Source organism: Macrobrachium rosenbergii, chromosome 4, assembly GCF_040412425.1.
Source record: "Macrobrachium rosenbergii isolate ZJJX-2024 chromosome 4, ASM4041242v1, whole genome shotgun sequence".
In the NCBI taxonomy this organism is placed as follows: Eukaryota; Metazoa; Arthropoda; class Malacostraca; order Decapoda; family Palaemonidae; genus Macrobrachium; species Macrobrachium rosenbergii.
Window position 1 is genome coordinate 8910607 of NC_089744.1, and position 21093 is coordinate 8931699.

The 21093-nt window shown below is 36.1% G+C and overlaps 1 protein-coding gene across 5 annotated transcripts in view; it reads right to left on the bottom strand.

Moving 5' to 3' along the window:
- whd (carnitine O-palmitoyltransferase whd) overlaps window positions 1–21093 on the bottom strand; it is a 195008-nt gene that overhangs the window by 46110 nt on the left and 127805 nt on the right. For 3 of the 5 annotated variants that reach the window (XM_067089942.1, XM_067089932.1, XM_067089936.1), the window contains exon 12: window positions 16984–17049. The exons of the other annotated variants lie outside the window; for them this stretch is intronic. In XM_067089942.1, the coding sequence (XP_066946043.1) occupies window positions 16984–17049 (66 nt within the window). The remainder of the gene's footprint in view (window positions 1–16983; window positions 17050–21093) is intronic. 5 annotated transcript variants of the gene reach the window in all.

Below are 21093 nucleotides of genomic sequence, written 5' to 3' on the forward strand. Positions count from 1 at the left end.
ATATAAATCACAGTGTGATAAAAATTTCATAATAAGAGCTGTGTGTTCCAAACGTATCAATGAGCTACCATGGTGGTGGGGGGTTAATGCCGAAGCCAAGTACAATTTCCCCACTCTCGACAGGTAAATAATTACGGCAGATTTGGCATTAACTTACACCTCCCTTGGCGATTCAGTGGTTTGACGGTCGACTGGAGTCGTCGCAAGGTACTGTCGAGGGATCAAGACCCAGTGGTACTGATCCATTTGTCACTGAAAAAATTCCCCTTCAGTGATAATTTCCCATCGGGGGTATTCCTGAAGTAGCATGAAGTGGTTCATGATTGTATATAAATCACATTGTGATAAAAATTTCATAATAAGAGCTGTGTTGCAAATATACCAACGAGCTATCATGGTGGAGGTGGGTTAATGCTGAAGCTAAGTATAACTTTCCTGCTCTTGACGGGTAAATAAGTATGGCAGATTCGGCATTAACTTATACCTTTCTTGGTGGCTCAGTGGTCTGACCATCGACTGGAGTCGTTGGAAGGTACTGTGTCAAGGGTTCGAGACCTGGCGGTAACAATCCATTTATCACATAAAAAATTCCCTTTTGGTGATAATTCCCCATCAGGGATATTCCTGAAATAGCGTGAATTGGATATTAAACCTTTGTAGCTTCTTGATTAACATACAGTAAAACCCCCATATTTGCGGGGGATGTGTACCACGCTCCCCCTCCTGAGAATAGCTAAAACCCATGAATACTTAGAACCCTTCTTAAAACACTTAGAACTGCCTATTTTGATAGTTCAAACACACACAAAGCAAACTAAAAATGCTTATACAGGTATTACCCTACTTACAATGGGGTTAGGTTCCAAAAACAAAACCATTGTTTCTTGGAAAAAACTTAAGATATACCAAAATCTATCTTGAACACAGCCTAGCCTACATTAAGGTATTCAGTCCCATGTATACATATATAGTAGCCTAGCCTACACTACAAAGTATACTTTATACATACACGGTATAGTAATTATTAATATCGGCTAAATCTGGAGGTTCATGCAAAGTGAAATTGAATAACAAGAATTAGTTTAGCCTACACTATGGTATATTGTATACATAAACGGTAGCACTGTACTCTATATTCACATATCGTAATATACAAACGTCAACATAACGAATATGCATCTTTTCCATGTATCTTTCAAAATGTTATGCCTTAATTCACTGCATCCAATAATACTGTATATATTCTTATATTGCTTTTGTATTATAAATTGCAGTCACAGTGTCCCAATGTTTTGTTTTGGAAATCTTTATGTGGTGTTTATTTCGCTATATTTAATTCAGTTCAGAGCGCTTTTCTTGCTTCTGGTTGGTGTAAATGAACCTCTAGATACTATATTTATAAGGGGCAAGGTTATTTTTCATTATATGAAGTGTTTTTAAGTTGAAATATAATCAAAATATGTCTCATTGTGGAATTAATTTATCTATTATTTTCGTTAATAATAGATGACAAATGACGATGGTCGTTTGGGGGCGTTTGTTTTGTGTAAAAAAATTCAAGATTCCTTTCGCTATTTTCACTTGATTTCATCATAATACGAGCTTTACGTAATTATCATTTATCGGCATAAAAATAACAGTAATGTGTTCTTTCATGCCCAGTAGTTTTGACTAAAATACTTTCTCTCCAATTTTAATTACGGGTGGGTTTCATCCATGTTGCCGATGATGCACGATAATTTACAGTATAGTCATTAGCAGCTTGAACATTTCTCAGCTTCAACTACAACTTGCAGCCTAAATTTAGCAGTATATTTCCTTGACGATCTTTTATCCATACCGAATAAGGGTATAATGTAAAAATATATTAGTCCTATTCTACTTAACGTTATTTGTGCCATAACCTACAGTAATTGTTATTACCGTACGATGGTTGAAATACCAGGCAAACAGCTGTTGTTATCCAATTTGGTTATAAGCAAAACAACAGTTTCTCGGTCAGTTGTTTATGGCTGTATGCATTTACGCAAGAGTATAACGTTACTAACAATACTTTTATCATTCTCTTTTACTTTTTCAAGTAGATGGGATAAAGAGATGGAGGAAAAGTTGTCTATTGTAATTTGGTCTCTCTCGCTGCCTGATTACACTGCTGCCTACACCCAGGCGAAATTTAAAAATATTTTATAAATACAGGTAGTGCTCGAGTTACGATGGGGTTAGGTTCCAAAAACCCCATCGTTTGTTGAAATAATCGTATCTCGAATATAGCCTAGCCTACACTAGGTTAATCAGTACCATGGATACATATATAGTAGCCTAGCCTACACTACACAGTATACTCTATACATATATGGTATAGTAATTATTATGTCAGCTAATTCAACAGGTTCAATGCAAACTGACTTATGATAATTCAGTATAAAGAGAAAGTGAATAAAACTAACAAGAGTTAGGATAGCGTACAGTATGGTAATTGTATACGTAAACAGTAGCTAGCCAACAGTATACTCTATAGATATATGGTAGAGTAGTAATTATTAATATCAGCTAATTCTGCAGATTCAATGCAGATTGACTTATGATAATTCAGTATAAAAAGAAATTGAATAACAAGAAAAAGAATAAGACTGTACTGTATGGGGTACTCACCAAGATCCGGTCCGTCGTCGGCACACGTGAACGGTGTCAGGCTGTTCATGGATACGTATAACTAAAAATCGGAAGAGGAGGAGGATGATAAAGCTGCAGGATCATCAACTCGCTCCTCTTCAGATAGTATTTCTTCTTCTGTTAGTTCAGGTGTTTCAAAGTTAAGAGATGAAGGGGATCGAGGCTCAAATGTCGGGGTAGGGGTGCGGGTGTGGGTAGGGGAGGCAGAAGGCGATGCCACTGGAGTTGTTCTCTTAAAAAAGTGTTCCATCGTTGGTTGCATAGTGTGTTTTTTTCGTTCTTCATAAATGACTCGGTAACATGCAACAGCGTCTTGATGTGCTCTCTCAACTTTAGCAAACCGTTCCATGTTCCCATCCATTGCACTCAAAAGTTTCAGTCCATGTTCAAATGAGGCAAAAACCTCTGCCAGTGTTTTTGTCGTAAACTTTCGTTTTGGCTCTTCTTCAATTTCTTCTTCCATGTCTGCTCTTTTTCTCTTTTCTGCAAGTGCAATTAACTCTTCTGCCGTTAGTTCTACATCTTGCACATCTAAAAGATCCTGGATGGCTTCCTCATCAATTTCTAAATCTAAACTTCTCCCAAGTGTCAAGATCTTTTTATTAATTTCACAACTTCTTCATCCTTACTGAAACCTTTAAATGAGTTCACATACACTTGTGGTAGATTTTTCCAAACCCCATTCATACATTCTTTCTTTACCTCCTTCCATGCCTTTCCAATGTTCATAATGGCGTTCAGGACACTGAATTCCTTCCAGAAAGTTCTGAGATCTTTCTCCTCATTGTCCGTAGCCTGAACAGCCTGAGCAAACGTGTTCCAAAGATAATAGGCCTTGAATGTAGCCACAGCGCCCTGAACCATGGGTTGTATGAGAGAAGTTGTGTTTGGTGGCAGAAACACAACTTTTGCGTTCTCATTAATATCTCCAATGTTCTGAGGGTGGCTGGGAGCAATGTCTAGAATCAGCAGAATTTTGAAGGGGATTTTGTTTTCCCTACAATAATCTTTTACTTCTGGAGTAAAGCAATGCACAAACCAGTGTTCAAACAGCACTGCAGTCATCCATGCTTTCTTATTATGATGGTAATACACAGGAACCGTATGCTTGTCGATTCTCTTGAATGCCCTTGGATTTTCGGAGTGATAAACCATGAATGGCTTAAGTTTATACCCAGCCACATTTCCCCCAAGCAGAAGAGTCAGTCGATCTTTGTATGCCTTAAACCCAGGCATCATTGTTGCTTCTTTATGGATGTGGGACCATTGAGGCATAAGCTTCCAATACAATCCTGTTTCGTCGACATTAAAGATTTGCTCCGGCAAATGCCCTTCATCAATGACGATCTTATGCAAAACATCCTTGAATGATAATTTTCACACTATGAAAATTATGCGGTTTTTGCGATGAAACCATCCAGTACTTGCTACAAAACTTTTGTTGTGGTTATCATCACAGTTTTTCTTCAGTTCATCGAAAAGCATGGGAGCCTTTGTTTGAATGGTTAAGAGACTGAGTGGCATACGTTTCTGTATCTGGTCCTCTATCCATGTGACCAGTAACTGCTCCGTCTCTTCCAAAGGCCCTATCCTCTTCTTATATATAAGTGTCGAATGAACTTCATTATCAGTTTGTTGTCTTTAAGGATGGTGAATACCGTCAACTGCGATAGATGCTGTTACGGCGACATTACCATTACTGGCTTTCCAGCGCACGTTGGTTGATAATTTTCATTTTCTGCTCCAGGGTGATAGACTGCCTCTTCTTTTTCACACTAACATCAGGAGACACACTTGGGTGTTTGGCAGACATAGTGATACAAATTTCAGTCTTATAGTTTGGTGTATTTACAAATGCACAAAAATTGCATACGTACACTGACCTATTTTAACTTCCGACACAATGAGAGCAAGTGGGGTCGGCTCATTGAATTAATGTACCTATTCCAGCCTTTCGGGCCAACATATCGTACACCGTATGCTGCCTGACTGTACGCTGTTGCCTGCGCCAGTCGCCCGCGAAATTTAAAAATGAGTATTTTCAAAATACTGTCGTATTGATATTAATTGCTAACCCCATCGTTAAAGTGAATTATCGTAACTCAAGCACTACCTGCATAAATAATATTGTCGTATCAGTATTAATTACTTACCCCATTGCAAAATCGAATTATCATAAGGTGAATTATCGTAACTCGAGCATTACCTGAGTATTTTAATAGTTTTATCACAAAAAGTGCATTTAGTCATGAAAATGAGATGAAAATACAGTAATTAGTGAACATTTCTCATGAAAAATACCACGAATGGGCGAATTTTCCATGAATAATGAGAATGTGAATATGGGGGTTTACTGTATATATATGTATGTATGTATGTATGTATGTATGTATGTATGTATGTATGTATGTATGTATGTATGTATGTATGTATATATATATATATATATATATATATATATATATATATATATATATATATATATATATATATATATATATATAAATACACACATATACTGCATATAATTGTAATATCCACAATGTCCTCTTAACTTCTCAAATTCTTTGTGCTCTTTTAGATATGCTTGTCACTACATAGCCTTAAGATCCAAGTGCAAGAAATTTGAAGCAGTTATGGTGCCTGGTAGAGGGAAACAAACCCACGTCACCATAATCATGACAAGGTCATGTTGCTGACCTGGTCAGATTGGCAACCTGACTTCATCATGGTTATGATGAAGTGGGTTTCCCCCTACCGGACATCGTAACTACTTCAAAATTTCTTGGACTTGGATTTTAAGGCTTTGTAGTAACAAGTGTATCCCAAAAAGCACGAGGAATTTGAGAATTTAAAAGGAATTGTGGTTATTACAATAACATATACATGCATATATATATATATATATATATATATATATATATATATATATATATATATATATATATATATATATATATATATATATATGTATATATATACATACACACACACAGGCAGTCCCTGGTTATTGGCGGGCTTCCATTCCCGACGGCGTGACGACAACCAAAAATCGCCGCTAACCGAAAATCGGTGATAATAGCACTGATCCCCGGTTAGCAGCGCCGATAATCAGTTAGTGGCGCCAGTAACTGGTGATCAGCGCCGCCATTAAGAGGCGATCAGCGCCAATAACTGGTTATCAGCGCCGAAAATCTGATACAGTGTAAATACTTATGTTCCAACTTCTTTTTTTACCTGAATGAGTTAATGGTAGTGTACTGGCCTTCCATTTGAGAATTCTGGGTTTGATCTTAATGTGAAGTTGAAGTTTACTATAATTAATAAAAAGATTCAAACAAAAACTCAAACTGACTTCATGAGACAATTTTAAAATAAAATTTGCACATCTATTGAAAGTTACTCTCTGATGATGCTGGTGTTCATGGTCAAATGCCATACTACAACTATTCTACGATGCCAACACTGGCTATTTAGTTTAAACAGTTTTACACAACTATTTATCAAGGTTAAGTCCATTTAGCCAACTTAAATTCACAAAAGTTCATCTTCCAACCATTGCCTTACATACCCTACACTTTAAGCTTGAAGGATTCACAATTTTCCTCTATTTATTATTAGATGGGGATTATTCTAAATGAATAGATAGCAGAGAGAAACCCCCTTAGCAAGGTTAACCACCTGGTCTTTCAGCTGCACCCATCTTTATTTCCCCAGCTACAGCCTGGATAAATTGACTTACTGTTGCTGGTCATTCAGCTCAGAAATATATCTCTAGCATCCTTCTCATAGTATCCAGAGCCTATATATGTACAAGATCACTAATACACTTGAGCCAAATAATTACAGTACTGAAGCTTGTCAGAATGGAATTGCACCAGCAACAAAGGGAATCAATGTATAACAGATTCTAATGCTCTTATTGCACTAGAGAAAATTTACCTATTAATCTGAATCAAATGGCACTAAAAATTTATAATACTATACCCAGAATACTTGGAAAGATCAAGGAGACAATCTGAAAACTTTGCTAGACAAGAGAAGCACATGTCAAATGTTTGACACTCACAAAACATACTTGTTTCATAAAGTATATGATGATGAAATAACCATAAGCATGCTCAGCCTTCTAAAACTCCATGGCGTTGAAAATATTTTCAACATTCAGAAAGTTTTCATGTTAAAAGGATTAAAAATACAATAGTCATGTGAATAACTATAATGGGATGTATCATCATCATCAACCAGGTGCCATATCCCCAAGGACGTCGGCAATCATGGCTCGCCACTCCTCTTTACTTGGTGTACAGAGTCCTGAAAAGGTCATAATTCACAGCCAGGTTTCAGGTACTATAATCTGATCTTTGGCAGCATTTAGATTCCTCTGTTACCTCTTCCCCTTGTCTTTGGTTGTACTGTACGCTAAAAAAAGACAATGACCTGAGCACCAGCATAAAAGCATGGGTATTTTTCTTCATCTTCAATTTCCTATTTGCTAATATAAAAAAACACTGACTTCATACTGAAAGCTCTTTAACCCCAGAATAAACTCAGAATACCAAAAATCCTCTGTGGTTTTTCTGGCTTCCTTTTTCTTATAAAAAGCACCCCGCTACTCTTTTTAATCCTGTTTATAGAAAGTGTTCCACTAATTTTGCCAGCTAATGTAGGATACTACTGCTGTATACATAAAAATATGACAGCAAAAAATAAAATTCAAATATTAACTATTTTCAGATCTTAATTCTCTCCTTGAAGAAAAATTTTAAGTAATAATTCTGGAATGTGTTTTTCACATTACCTATAAAATTTTCATTATTAGTAAGACTTGGTCTTCTTTTATCTCTAAAAATGTTTTTTCTTTGGTTTTCTTATTATAGCTTATGTACTGCCTAGGTTTGTCATGATTACGCAACTGTAGAGTACAGTTTTTTAATGACATATGGTCAGCTTTATTCATCCTTTCAATGAAATTACTGTAAATAACATAAATCCTGTTATTGTTGATTTTATTGTTTGTTGTTCTTTTGATTATTAATATGTTGCTGTTGTTATGAGTCTATCTATTTTGCTTCTAATTTTATGTTGTTAATTTTAATTCTTACAGGAGATTGTTGAGTTGAACCCTAGGCCTGTTACTTATTACTTTAAGAAAAACTGCACAGTACTTTACTCAAATATTCAAGGCTTAAGGTGAAATTTTCTTGATGTTTTTACCTGAAACGCTTTTAAGTAATAACAAGTCAGAGGTTGAGTTTTAAATCTCAGGGTTTGATAGAAGCCTTATTTATTGCTGTAGCATACCAGATGACCTATTTATTGTCAGAATAACTTGATGTATAAGTGTCATGAAGTTCTTTGTTTTAAGATTTTCAGTAGGTTCTACAATGTTCACTTATAATGACGATTTTATACATGACTGTTTCTTGGAGCGATGAGAATGTCACAGAATTCAAACACTTCACTCATACTCTGTGGAGACTGCAAAGCAAAGCACAGCAAGTGGTTTAATTCAAATTCCACTGATCAATGGCCAGTCTACTCTTGAGTTCTGTGTATCCTACGATTTTGTCCAGTTAACTGAGAAACCCTTACACACTTCTGGTAATAGATTAGATCTTATATTCACAGATTCCAGCTATCGTCAACTACAGGGTCCGTGAGTATATAAGCACTTCCAACCACTGCGCCACTGAGATGGACATATTTGTCAATCCGTATATTCCTAATTCCACCATTGGAAAAATGTTCCAGTTGACTGAAGCTTGTCGGGCACTTAATATTTCAGATGCTATATCAGATCCAGCTTCCAAGAGGAAGTTAAAAGAAATGCTGATAGCTATTTTAGGAGGGTATGTCCCTAGAGAGGCCAACAGATTCAGGACACATGACCAGCCACGGTTTGATGATACATGTAGATGAGTGTACCATGACAAACAGACCAAATTCAACACATGGAAACAAAATGAAAATTACACCATTTTTGTTGAATCTTGCCATGCTGCAAATTTACCATTTAGCTGAGTAAAATTACAATAATTCCTTAAAGAGGAAACTTGAAGGAATTACTCATCCTCATCTATGGTTGACCAAATTGGCAACATCTGTCTTTGGGTCAGGCTTGTCTTCCATTACACCACTATCAAATGGTGGTAGATTGGTTACTGTCCGTAGGAAAGGGCTACACTGCTTCATTGAGCTTTTGTGGGGCTATGCAATCAGCTGAGGATGTTCCTCTCCCTGATACCTGTCCTCCTGAACCTATTCTTACAAAATTTACATTTCGCTCTAGGTACGTTTTGACGTATGAAAAACCTACTTTTGGTAGCTGCTGTCAGTCCTTAAAGGAGTTAACTCTCTCATGGTCCCCCCAGGCCTCCATAAGACTGACCAACCGATTAAAAAGAATTCTCATATACTTGGTCTCGGCCAAAATAGTGCTCGGGACAGGAGGGCTCTACCTCCTGTTCTACAATGACCACTTCAGCTTTCACTGCATCTCACTCACATAGATGTGACAACAACACAAGTCAGCAGCAACCTTCATTACACTCTGTCTGCCCAAGAGTTCTCTCATCCCCAGGTTGTGCTCTGGAAATCGTGTTCGACTATGCATTTTTTGAGCAACACTACTCTAATCAAGCTAAGACCCAGTGAAAAGTTTTATTTCCTTGAAATTTTAATGGGTACGCTTATATTTATTTAAACTGGGAGCCAGTAGGCCTCTTGCAAGGCAAGAAGCTAGGTTGCTAGGCTGTTTTTCTTGTTTGACAAAGTGATAATTAGCATTAAGGTAATAATATTAATCAATTTTGTTATTGAAACTTATGCAATGACTCTTTTAAAATTGATAGATAATTTGAGGTTACCAAAAGGGTAAATCGGGTTAGCCTAACTTCTTGTTTACAAAACAGACATGATTGTAGTTCCCAATCACGCTTCACTTACGAGCTTTGGTTGTTCACTAAAGGCCAGTATTTCCTTTGTAGTATTTTATAATAAAACTAATGGTTTTATGATAACACAGTCCTACAGTTATCATTAATATCAGGGTTCTTTTCAAGTGTTAAAGGTACATTCCACTTCCAATGGGTATTACTCAGCTGGTAGTGACATCACAGGTGTTGAGAAAATTGTCGTGAAATTTGTCTTTTTCCTAAGGGAATACAAAAGCACTTTTTCATAATAGTGATCTTTGGCAAACAATTTAAAATCTTAGAGATACTGATTATATATATTTTTGTACGATAATTCCAATAATTACTGTTTTTATGTACCAACTAACATAGCCTATAGGCTACATAACCTTTACCTGGTGCTTAGGAAAAGACTGGGCAATCAAAGGTTTTGAAATGTGTAGAAATAATGAGTATGGATATCCATTTAGTTTTGTCTTGAGTTAAGAAAAATTTGTAAGTAAATCCTCTAAGGCAATGTTATTGTAGTAATTGTGAATTTACATTTTAAAGCATTACAACTATTTTATAAATACGACCCACTGATCATGTTTCCTTACATGAAACTTTGGACATGTACTTGTGGCCATGTAGGCCTGGGTTAATTTGAATTGTTTGCAGCCTATACAGTGATATGGGTAGCTGACACTATAGGTAATTTTTATTAAACACTTTTATATTTTATTCCTTCTAGGTTACTCTTATGCCAGGCCTACACATTGCCTAAACCACAGTGAACTGCTGCCTGCTTTTCACATGTGGAAATGGTTCATAATTACCTACCATTAGCCAGCCCCTGAAGGAATAAATGAGAATTTGGTTGATGGTTGTATATTAATTACACCATCTCAATGTTGTGTTTTGATGGTCACCTAACTCCCTATTCAACCTCTATGAAAGGATTGGATTAAAAACGCTAGGGAAAATTTCTAGCGCCTGCTGGAGTCCTGTTTCAAAAAAGTACAAGGAGTTTGGTGGCAATGGAAGCTAGCCAAGATGATGGAGAGGAGGGCACAGCCGACCTGCTTTAACCCATCCCAGCTATAATGCATCAGTTTCCTTTAGCCCAGGTAACTATATGTGGGGTGGCTTGAGGTGGGCTGGGCCATATACGTTAGGACCGCATGTTTGTTAGTTATGAAAAATACAAATCGATTTAAAATTTGTCATTTGTTCATATACAGAACAAAACTTTGGTCTTAACAAATGGGAGACTTACTCTTGGAGGGAGGATAGAGAACGCCTCAGAACCGACTGGAGGTTCAGCGCACCTGGGCTCACTTCCTGGCCATAGTAGAATGGAGTCACATGCCCCTAATCTGTTAAGTATAAGGTTACTCAGCAACCAGACATCTGGGCTAGGAGACAATGTGAACTCCTGTTACAGTTGTCTTGTAGGAATATAAAGAATCTGTAATTGTTGGAAATGGTGACAACAAACTTACATTAGCCACCAACCTTGTTTGTTGCCATTTCCTCTCTCCCATTGTAAGAGAGCGGAAGGGACTTGCTTCTATATATAGTTTGTATTGTGTAAGAACAATTAAAAAACCAATTGAAGGGGCTCTCACCTGTATCTGACCAGTTCCAGTGCATGATGGATTAATTCTCTCCACTGCCCCCCGCCAGAGAGAAAAAAGAGAGAGAGGAAGAAGACCAGTCATCCCATTCACTCTCATTTTTATAACCAACATCTTAGGAAAAATACAAACTATCCTGCTGGGGGGACTAGATGAACTACACAACTTGTTGAGCAGCCACAACCGGACCCAAGGAAAAAATGTCCCAAGGACCTGTGGGCGATGTCCCACAGATAGAAGGATGTGAAGGAGGTTTGGCAAAGCCAGGTACCAGCCTTTAAAATCCTTTGAACTGACAAGTTCTTTTTGAAAGTGATGGAAGGGCCTAGACCCCTAACATCATGTGCTCTTGCATGCACTGTATTGGCATCTGAATGTGAAGAACTGTAGGCTTGCTTGATTACTTCACGTAGCCAAAAGGAGATAGTATTCTTGAACACTTCCTTCTTGTTCCAGCCTGTACAAACAAAAAGTCTTCAACAACCCGGTCTGAGATGTCAAGTCCTCTTTAGATAGTTAAGAAGTGCCCTAACAGGACATAAAAGCAATTCTTCAGGGTCATTACCAACAAAAGCTCCATAGGAAGGGATAGAAAAAGACTTGAATCTGTTGTTGTGACCTGAGGGATTTTGAGTCTTAGCTACAAATTCCGGGACAAATTCAATGGCTACAGACCCCCAACCCCTTATGTGTTCAACGTCAAGAGAGAGTCTGTGAAGTTCACCAACTCTCTGCAGAGGCCAATGCTAAAAGGAAAGTCGTCTTGAGGGTTGAACTTCTATCTGATGAAGCCTGTAAAGGTTTGTCTGGACTCGTGTGAGACTGCTAAGCACCAGTATTAGGTCCCAATTAGGAGGTCAAGATCTCTCGAAGAACAGGACTGCTCAAAACTCTTGAGAAGCATAGAGATTTCCCATGAAGACGATAGGTCTACATCCTTCAAACGTGGAACTAACCCTAGAGCAACCCTACAGCCCTTGATGGCTGACACCGAAAGGAGTTTCTCCCTTTGGAGAAAAATGAGAAGTCTACTACTTGTTGAATAGTAATTCCAACTGAAGGAAAACCCCATTGACGACACCAATCACAGTAGACAGCCCACTTTCCCTGGAACACGGCTGCAGAAGACCTTCTGAGATAACGAGACACTTCTGATGCTGCTTTGTGAGAAAAGCTACTCGCTCGCAGAAGATACTGGATAGTCTCCAACCGTGAAGTGATAGGGACCCTACTGACTGGTGAAACCTCTCAATGTGCAGTTGGCATAGAAGGTTGTGCCAAGGGGGAATCTCTCTCGGTGCTTCTGTCAGCAAAGCTAGATCTGGGGACCATTGTGTGTGTGGCCACAAGGGAACTACAAGGGTCACCCTGAGGTCCTGAGAAATCACCACTGTGATAACTTGCCGGATTAGGCAAAAGGGGGAAAGGCGTGGACATACAGATTGTCCCAAGGATGTTAAAGACAAAGTTTTTTTTGTACATACAAACCACTTCCTTACTTATGCCTCCCACACTCAACTGGATACACATCTTTATTCCAGATGTACACTTCATAATGAGCAGCTGAAAAACATGGTTGTTAACTCTATTAAAGGACTGCTCTACCTCACGGCATATTAAAAACCCCCTTACCAAAATGAGGTATAAATTCAAGCCCTTCAAACCCTAAGCATACACACTACATGGCAAGGCATTGTATGCATGAAAGAAAATGCAATGCAACCCAATATTTTTTCATTCTGTAAAATTACATCATCTTAAAATGGCTTCCTACTCTTGATTTAGCATTGCTGAACAACAGAACACTAATACTGTATGAATACAAAGTAACAAATGAAAAGATTTGAGACCAGTTTGCAAAAGAGGTAGAAAATTTACAGAATATTGCTATTTACATATAGCACTATCTAAGTGGAGATGTCAATTTGAAGGCATGCCTGAAATGATTTAAAAGATATGAAATCAAGTGACTTATATACAAAAAATAAAATGTACATGCACATAGTTATAGAGCTTGGAAAACAGAAATCAATCTCTGCAAGCTTAAGCCATTACAGCTGAATTTGTGAAAAACATAAATTAACCTCTGCAAGCTTAGGCAATTACAGTTGGGTTTTGTTAATTTGATATAAAGGGAAGGAGAAAATAAAGGCAGTAAGTGGCAAAATCATCCTGAGAAAAGAAAATATCATAGATATGACTCTTACAGATGCTAAACACTGCAGCAGAAATAAATGAAAGACGATCAAGATTTTCCTCCTGGAATAAATTTAGGTTCTGTATCAAACAAGAGTTTTTTAAACAAATAATAGACCATTTTGAATCTTTATAAATAAATAAAATCTAACAAGGATAAAAAACATCAAACAATGTATTTCACAAGATTACAGCTCTGGATTTTTCACTGATTGGTAACAGAGAGCATTCTCCCACATCATTGTAATGCATTTTGAGAAATTATATACATACATACACACATACATACTGTACATACATATATATATACATAAATACATATATATATATATATATATATATATATATATATATATATATATATATATATATATATATATATATATATATATATATATTATAAATCACATTTCACCATCACATTTAAAATCCATGTGCAAAGAATTTGGAAAAATATTGAAGTTATATAAAAAAATCATAAAAGCAGTGGTCTGATACTATATTTTCACTCATCTGTTCTTTCTAAACTGTAGTGCTCCTCAAAGGACTTTGCATGATGTATAAAATCCATCAGTTGGTTGGTTACCTCCAATGAATATGCAATTGTAGTTTAATACCAGCACTAAATTACTATTACAAAAAAAAAAAACCTCTAACCTACTGATTAATTTAGTATTACCAATGTATCTGGTAAATACAACATATTTGATTTGAGTTCTATTTTAATTTAATTATGCTGCAATGCCAAATATGGTACATGCTACCTAAGTCAAGTTATTCATTAGACAAAACGTCAAGTCAAGTCATTCTCATTAGAGAGTATAACTCCACTAACAGGTATAACTTTACTCACAACATAAAAAATTTACTACCTTTGCATAAAGCACCAAAGTAATGGTGAAACCATTTACAAAGGCATGGAAGAGCAATTTTCTAACCAAATTCACAAACCCTCATTTTATGTACATTAATAGCTACCAAAATGGTAATTATGACAGTTTTTTAGTATTTTCATTCAATTACACACTGAATGTGCAACCAGTCTACCATCTCAATCATCATTCATGTTCTACATCATTTCCATTTGATGAGGTTAGACAACCAATGAGATTCCTCAATTCACATTTTATCACCATCACTTTCAGCTTAACTTTCACTTGATCCATGTCGTCATCTAATCCCTCTCCATGAACGTGACTTCCTAGATGGTCAGCAACCTGATACAGTACTTCTATACCTGACACTGTGTAAGCACACTGAATATTCCTCTCTTTATGTCCTGCCCTAATTGTTAAATCATGCACTTTTCCCATAGGTCATTCAACACCGGAACGGAAATTTATAGTAAAAAGGTTCTAACAGTGTAACTGGAGGAAAACCTTGCATGAAACAATTGTTAGGAGAGGGTGGAAAGTAAGATGGAAGAAAGAATATGAACATAAGTACAGAAAAAGGAATGAAAGGGGTTGCAGCTATGGGCTGAAGGGATGCTGAAAAGAGCCTTAAGTAATGCCTACAGTGCACAGCATAAGGTGCACTATTGACACTACCCCCTATATATAAAATTCCACATATCAGTCTTCTGTTGAAGAGATCACTGGCAACGAGAGATATCCTAGCACATCACATCTGGATTCCTAGTTCCCCAGTGGCCAACTGTCACTTCTAAGGGTGCCGACCTATTTAAAGGTTACAGATATCCCCACACACACAATCTGATTTTTACTGAAGAACCACTTCATTAAATCACCTTTTTCATTCAAGCATTGAACCCACATTTCATTGTTATTCTCACTTTTACAATAACATTTAATGTAACCCCAGGCTTGGGTCTGCATCATCTTAGCAGGCAGAAAGTTTATTTTTGAAGAACTACTCTCAGTATTGTTTTCTATAATGTTTTGTGCTCCTTTCATTTGACTAGCACTGAAATTTCCAGTTTTCTACACAGTTGTTTGGGTATTCAGCCCTGTTAACTAACTAACGATGGCCTAATAGTGTTTCTTTCATTACCAGTTTTGGTGTACTGTATTATGAACTGACTTTTTTTGTACTTGGCATTCATAAAAATAATTAATTTCAGTTTTAGCTCGCATACTCATTACTAGTTTTGAAACAATATTCTGCGATGTTTATTTCATATCTGGTGTAGGGTCCATCAAAATGAGAAATTTTAAATCAATTTATATTTTTCTTAACTAACAAACCTGCAGTCTTAATATAAGGGAAAAATTCTCTAGCTCCAGCAGGCGCTACAAAATTTTTCCCTTACGTTAAGACCAATGATTTGTTCTGTGTGTGAACAATATGGCCTATATATGTTAACAGCATACCACTGTGTTTTTTTGCATTCAAATATTCACGAAAAATACTTATCTTAGGTTATCTGAGATAGCCAAGGCCATGTAACCTTTTTATTGCAGCTTACACTATGAACTTTTCGTGCAAACACTCACTAATTCAAGACAAAAGAAATCCAGTGAATTCTCTTTCCTCTACACTTCTAATATTTTATAAGATAGGCTAATTACACTGCAAAATTAAGCTAGGGTTTAGCAATAGCCTAGCCTAGCATAAGCTAACAGAAGAGAAAGTAAACCATAAACCTACTTGTTCTCTCCTAACTGTGTCATTTGCATATGGTGGTTCCAAGTTTCTGAGAATTAACCAGGATGTTTAAAACATTTATCTGTGCCTCACTCCATATTTCTACATGGATAGTAGAATTTTATTAGTATTGTTACATGTTTGTCTTATCACCTTCAAAGTATTCTCCATTTGAAGCAATGCACTTATCCAGACGTGTTTTTCCACTGTTGAAAGCAATTCTGGAATCTTGTCAACACTGGTACCTCTTGTATAACGGTTTCCTTTGAGGGCTTTCTTCATTACTAGGGCAATATAAACTAAAAGTGAAATAATAATTAGACCAAAATCAAAGTACATTTGAGCTTATATTACTGAACTACATATTTATTATATCAATATAAATTCTGAAAATGATCTAAAAGTTTAAAACACATCAAAATACAAAAAATATTCACGATGCTAATGTACATGCAAAAAAATTGATTCTTGTCACTTGAGAGATAAGTGTAGGAGGCTAGAGTTCTTTTACTGACAGCTGTAACTTTGAATATTATAAATACCCACTCACCACAAATCCCAAAACTCTTTAAAATCACAAAAAATTGAGGATTTTAAACAAGGTATCCATATTTCCAGTCTCATTTAGAGGAAATGAAAAGAACAAGCGAGCTAAAAGACAACCAAGTTATTTAAAAGAAGTGGATGATAAAACTGGTAACATAGTTAGGGAGGTTTTCTTAAGTGGCAAGTTACGCGCCTATAAGAATGAGTCAAGACCTTTTCCTTAGTGAATATCTTATATTGTGCTGCATCAGGCATTAATTACACTATTCTGAAAGGTGGTAATTAATACGAACTGTGGCCCTCACAGTGAATATCAACTCTTCCAAGGAAGACCTGTAATCTTGTAAAATTAGCCTTTCAAAAGTAAAATTGAAAAAAACTCTTGTTTGAACCTGACCATAATAAGATTTTAAGTTCTGTCTCACCCACTGTCCATTAAGTCTTCAGTTAAGACATACTCCCAAAGGTGAGCCATGATGGCCGCATCTGCCCTGTTAAGGAGTTTGGAAGTACAAATTTCTAATTGTTAGTTTCAATGTAAAACAGTACTGGAATAAAAAAAAAAACCTGCAATCAAAATTCCTTAGGTAATAAATTGTAAAACAAAGTCATGACTATCTAGCAGCAGTGTTACAATAAATGAAATGGAGTATAGGCAACTTCACACTTGCATAAATCACACAAAACAAAATAGGAAGTACCTACAAAACTCAATTAAGCATGAATACAATACAATATTACTGATTACATTTCATAAAACCATACACAAGATACCATATTATGTTTCTGTCAATGTAGAGTCAACAAGCTTGGAAAGTGCTTACTTGAATTCAAAACTAAAGCACAATAAACATAACTTGAAAAGGATATCTCCAATATTGTTAAGGCAAACTAAAGTAACAGCATAGTTACTTCCCCCCTCCTACATTTCCTGTTTAAAAACTAGCTTTAGTACCAAAAGAAATGATCAAAGCACAAATCCATACAAGAACATAACACTGCTACAGGGTAATATGCATGTCTATAACAAGTTCCATAAGAAACTGCACACTGGGTAATCCTATTACTTCTACTCTGCTGAAGTAGTGTTACTTGAATAAAGAAATGAGCAAGTAATCTGTAGCTCAATATTAACCATTAATCATTAAAAGCTTGTAATTCCTAGTTCTGTGATCCTTCATACTGATCAGACATCACCACACTAAAGGTAATCCTCCAGCTTATAGGACTACAGACTATCCCAGATTTACTTCTTAACTAGATCGTTATTTATGACAAAAAACATAAGCATCCCAATGAATAAGCATTCTTGATCCTCATATGGCTGGCCTAAATGGTTTGCTAATATATATTCTATATTAGCTCTTATCTCAATCACACATTATACTTTTAATATTTAAATGAGATGCTCTGCATTCTGGGACTGGGTAAAGCAGATTATTCATCATTATTAAGTAATTTAATAACCAGATAACTGGGGTTATTCATCAAACACTCATGGGTCAAATGAATAACTAATTCAAAGATGGAATAAAATCACCTTAATATGGTTATTATGTAGTTTAATCAGACAACTAAGATCATTTATTTAGCTCTTACATGGCTGGGGCAAAGGAGATGTTTTTAATAATAAAGCTTATATTTATTACAGCTTTTCTAAAATTTGATAATTAATTTAAAATGGAGATTCTGAAAATATCTTTAATTAATTTGTTTCTGAAACACGAAATTCATTGTCAATTTTATTTTGGACATTCACAAAAAAAGCTTAAATATTACACACATGGATTGGATTAATTGGCTATTCATCAAATTTACTATCCATGGGTCAAACGAGTGACCAGTTCTAACAAGAGTTAAAAATAGCTGTGAGTTGTTCCTCTGGATATGATGAATTTCACACTCCAACACTGGGCTTAATCTATTTTAATTTGTTACCATGAGGTTGATTATTCCCTACATTCTGCCAGCCCACCACAGTATAAATAGTTTGGTTATTGTAAAAAAGGGCTTGAGTGAGACATTTTGTTTGCTGAAGAGTAGTTCAAGGTATTCATGAGGCATTTCTAGTAAAATTTGTGTTTATGGGACATTTTTACATTCAACTGTGCAATACTAAGATACTTAAATTCCTTGCCAGTGCCAAACTGAATCTCATGAATGATGACCACATTGGCATTTCTCCAAAGGGAATATAGAGTGCAAATGAATAAGCTGTTTAATGCTGCTGTTTTGAAGGTGGTCCATAAGTGGAGAGGTGATACAGGCTTGTAGTGATTGTGTGACTCACGAACACATATTTAAGCTTTTCTTTGTTTTTCTGCTTTGTAATAATTCTCTACTTTTTCATCAAATCTTCACAACCGTTTCTTCAGTTTTGCAATGACTACTTATGCGTAATAAATGCTGATAGATACTGTAAATGATATATGGACATATATTCTCTATATGTCCATCTGGAAGCAATCTCCACAAACCAAACTTTTGCTGAATTTGTCAAATACTGGTACGGGAACAAACTTTAAGAAAAGGAGTATGCCAAGTGCATTGCTAAGGGGAGACAGGTGGTGATTCTATTGCCAGTTAGGACCGAGAGTGCAAGGTTAAGCTGAAATGAATTTCTGTATTTTACTCATATGATCTGTAGTGTTCCATGTCAGAATACGATGGGATGGGTGGGGTGGGATGTTTCTGCTCTTGGGTCAGGTAAAGACCTAGCACCCTAAGTTAGGTAAGGTTAAGAGGATTAAGGTTGATAACTACTATATAACCTACAGTGCTCTAGATTAGATTAGGTAGGAATGGAGAAGGGAGGTCAAGGGGGAAGAGGGCAACCCAGTCAGGTAAGGACTGGGTGTCCCAGTCCTTAGGTTGGGATGCAGCTCAGTACTAAGCCTTAAGATATACTTGTTCTTTATGTTTCTTGTGACATAAATTAAGGAATCAACCATGCAATCTTTCAAATGTTCATCTTGTAGTTTGTACAATTTGCTCATTCACAATTTCCAAATGAAAAATGGTTACTGATGCATAAAACATGAATTAAGCAGTCACAAAAACATATGGCTCAAAGTCATAATATTACACAATATTGTTGTTCTGTGGATTCTAAAGGTTTTACTGACTTGGTATGTGTTCGTACAGCTATACGCTATACTAAGTAAACTGCAACATTAGGCTGGAGTTCTTGGTAGTCTAGCATGTGTTGGGCATGTAATTATGCCCTGTATCACATTCTTTCTTTGTCTGTTAGCTCCCTGGATATCTGTGCAGTTAAAGGTGTTACTATATTTTCTATCTCTATCATAAGTGCAATTTTCATCAAACTCACTCCTAATGAAGGTGCTTATGCTGGAAGGTACTACTGAAAATTGCACCTTCATGAGGGTAAAAAAAATATATTTATATTGTACATAAGATGTAAGTGACTCAAAATCAATGTTACAACCCATCAAGCTTGAACCCTTGTTTGTGCACTATGTAATGCCTGAGGCACAGGTACCATAATGCTAAACAACACCCTAGTTGATGAGGAACCTTTTGTGATTTAGTCCCACAGTGAGCAGTGCCATCTGCTAATGCCAAAAAATTGCAGAAAAAAGTTCTGCTGAAACTTCTTACAAAAAAAAAAATGTAATATCTGCTGAGGGAAAACAACATTTGCCAACTAAAAAACATGCACTTATAAAAAAGTCATTATTCTTGAACTTCACGTCATTTTCCAAAGTAATGAATTGTCATTAATAATAGTGATGCTCGCAACTGAATCTACATTGACAGACATAAGCAACCAAAGTTTTAAAAGAGGTTTGTCACAACACAAAAGGTCATTCAGGTCAAGCATCAGGTACATATCAAAAGTCCATGTTGCTGTTTTTATACCAGAAAATAAAATCTACATACACCTTGATAAATAAATTATACAAATGTAGCATCAATTATTCTTTCAAATTCACCAGGCAAATCCTTAATTGTGTGAAATGCAATGTACTACAAGTCTGTACTGCGTAAACTGAAACATGTTGCAAAAGAATATAAATATTTAATTTAAGATTTATTTTTTAAATATTTACCTCTCCATTATATAGCTTTTACTGCTGCTGGTGCGGAAGTAAAAGCTATATGATGGAGAGCTAAGGCTCGTTTAAAAAATATAATCTTTGTACTTCTGACTTGATAATTCTCTAATTTAGTATAAACTGCCATTGCCTATGCACTACTTCAATGGAACATCCATTCTCAGAAAGGGTAAAATGGTAGAGAAAAGAATTAAAACAAGAAAATGCTTTGGAGACTAGAATTATTTGTACCTTTTGCTCAAGAAACAAAATCAGACACAAATCCTTCCATTTCTTTGTCATTCATGTTTTGCAGTTTTCTTCACCTAACTGTTAAATCTCAAACTTGCCCTTTGTCTTGGGATCGTTCTCTGATCAAGCCAATCCCTGAGAAGGTCAATTGCTCTAAATCTTCCAAATACTATCCTATCTCACTGCCATAACTCTGACTATTGTTGAAGTATTTGACAATTTAAT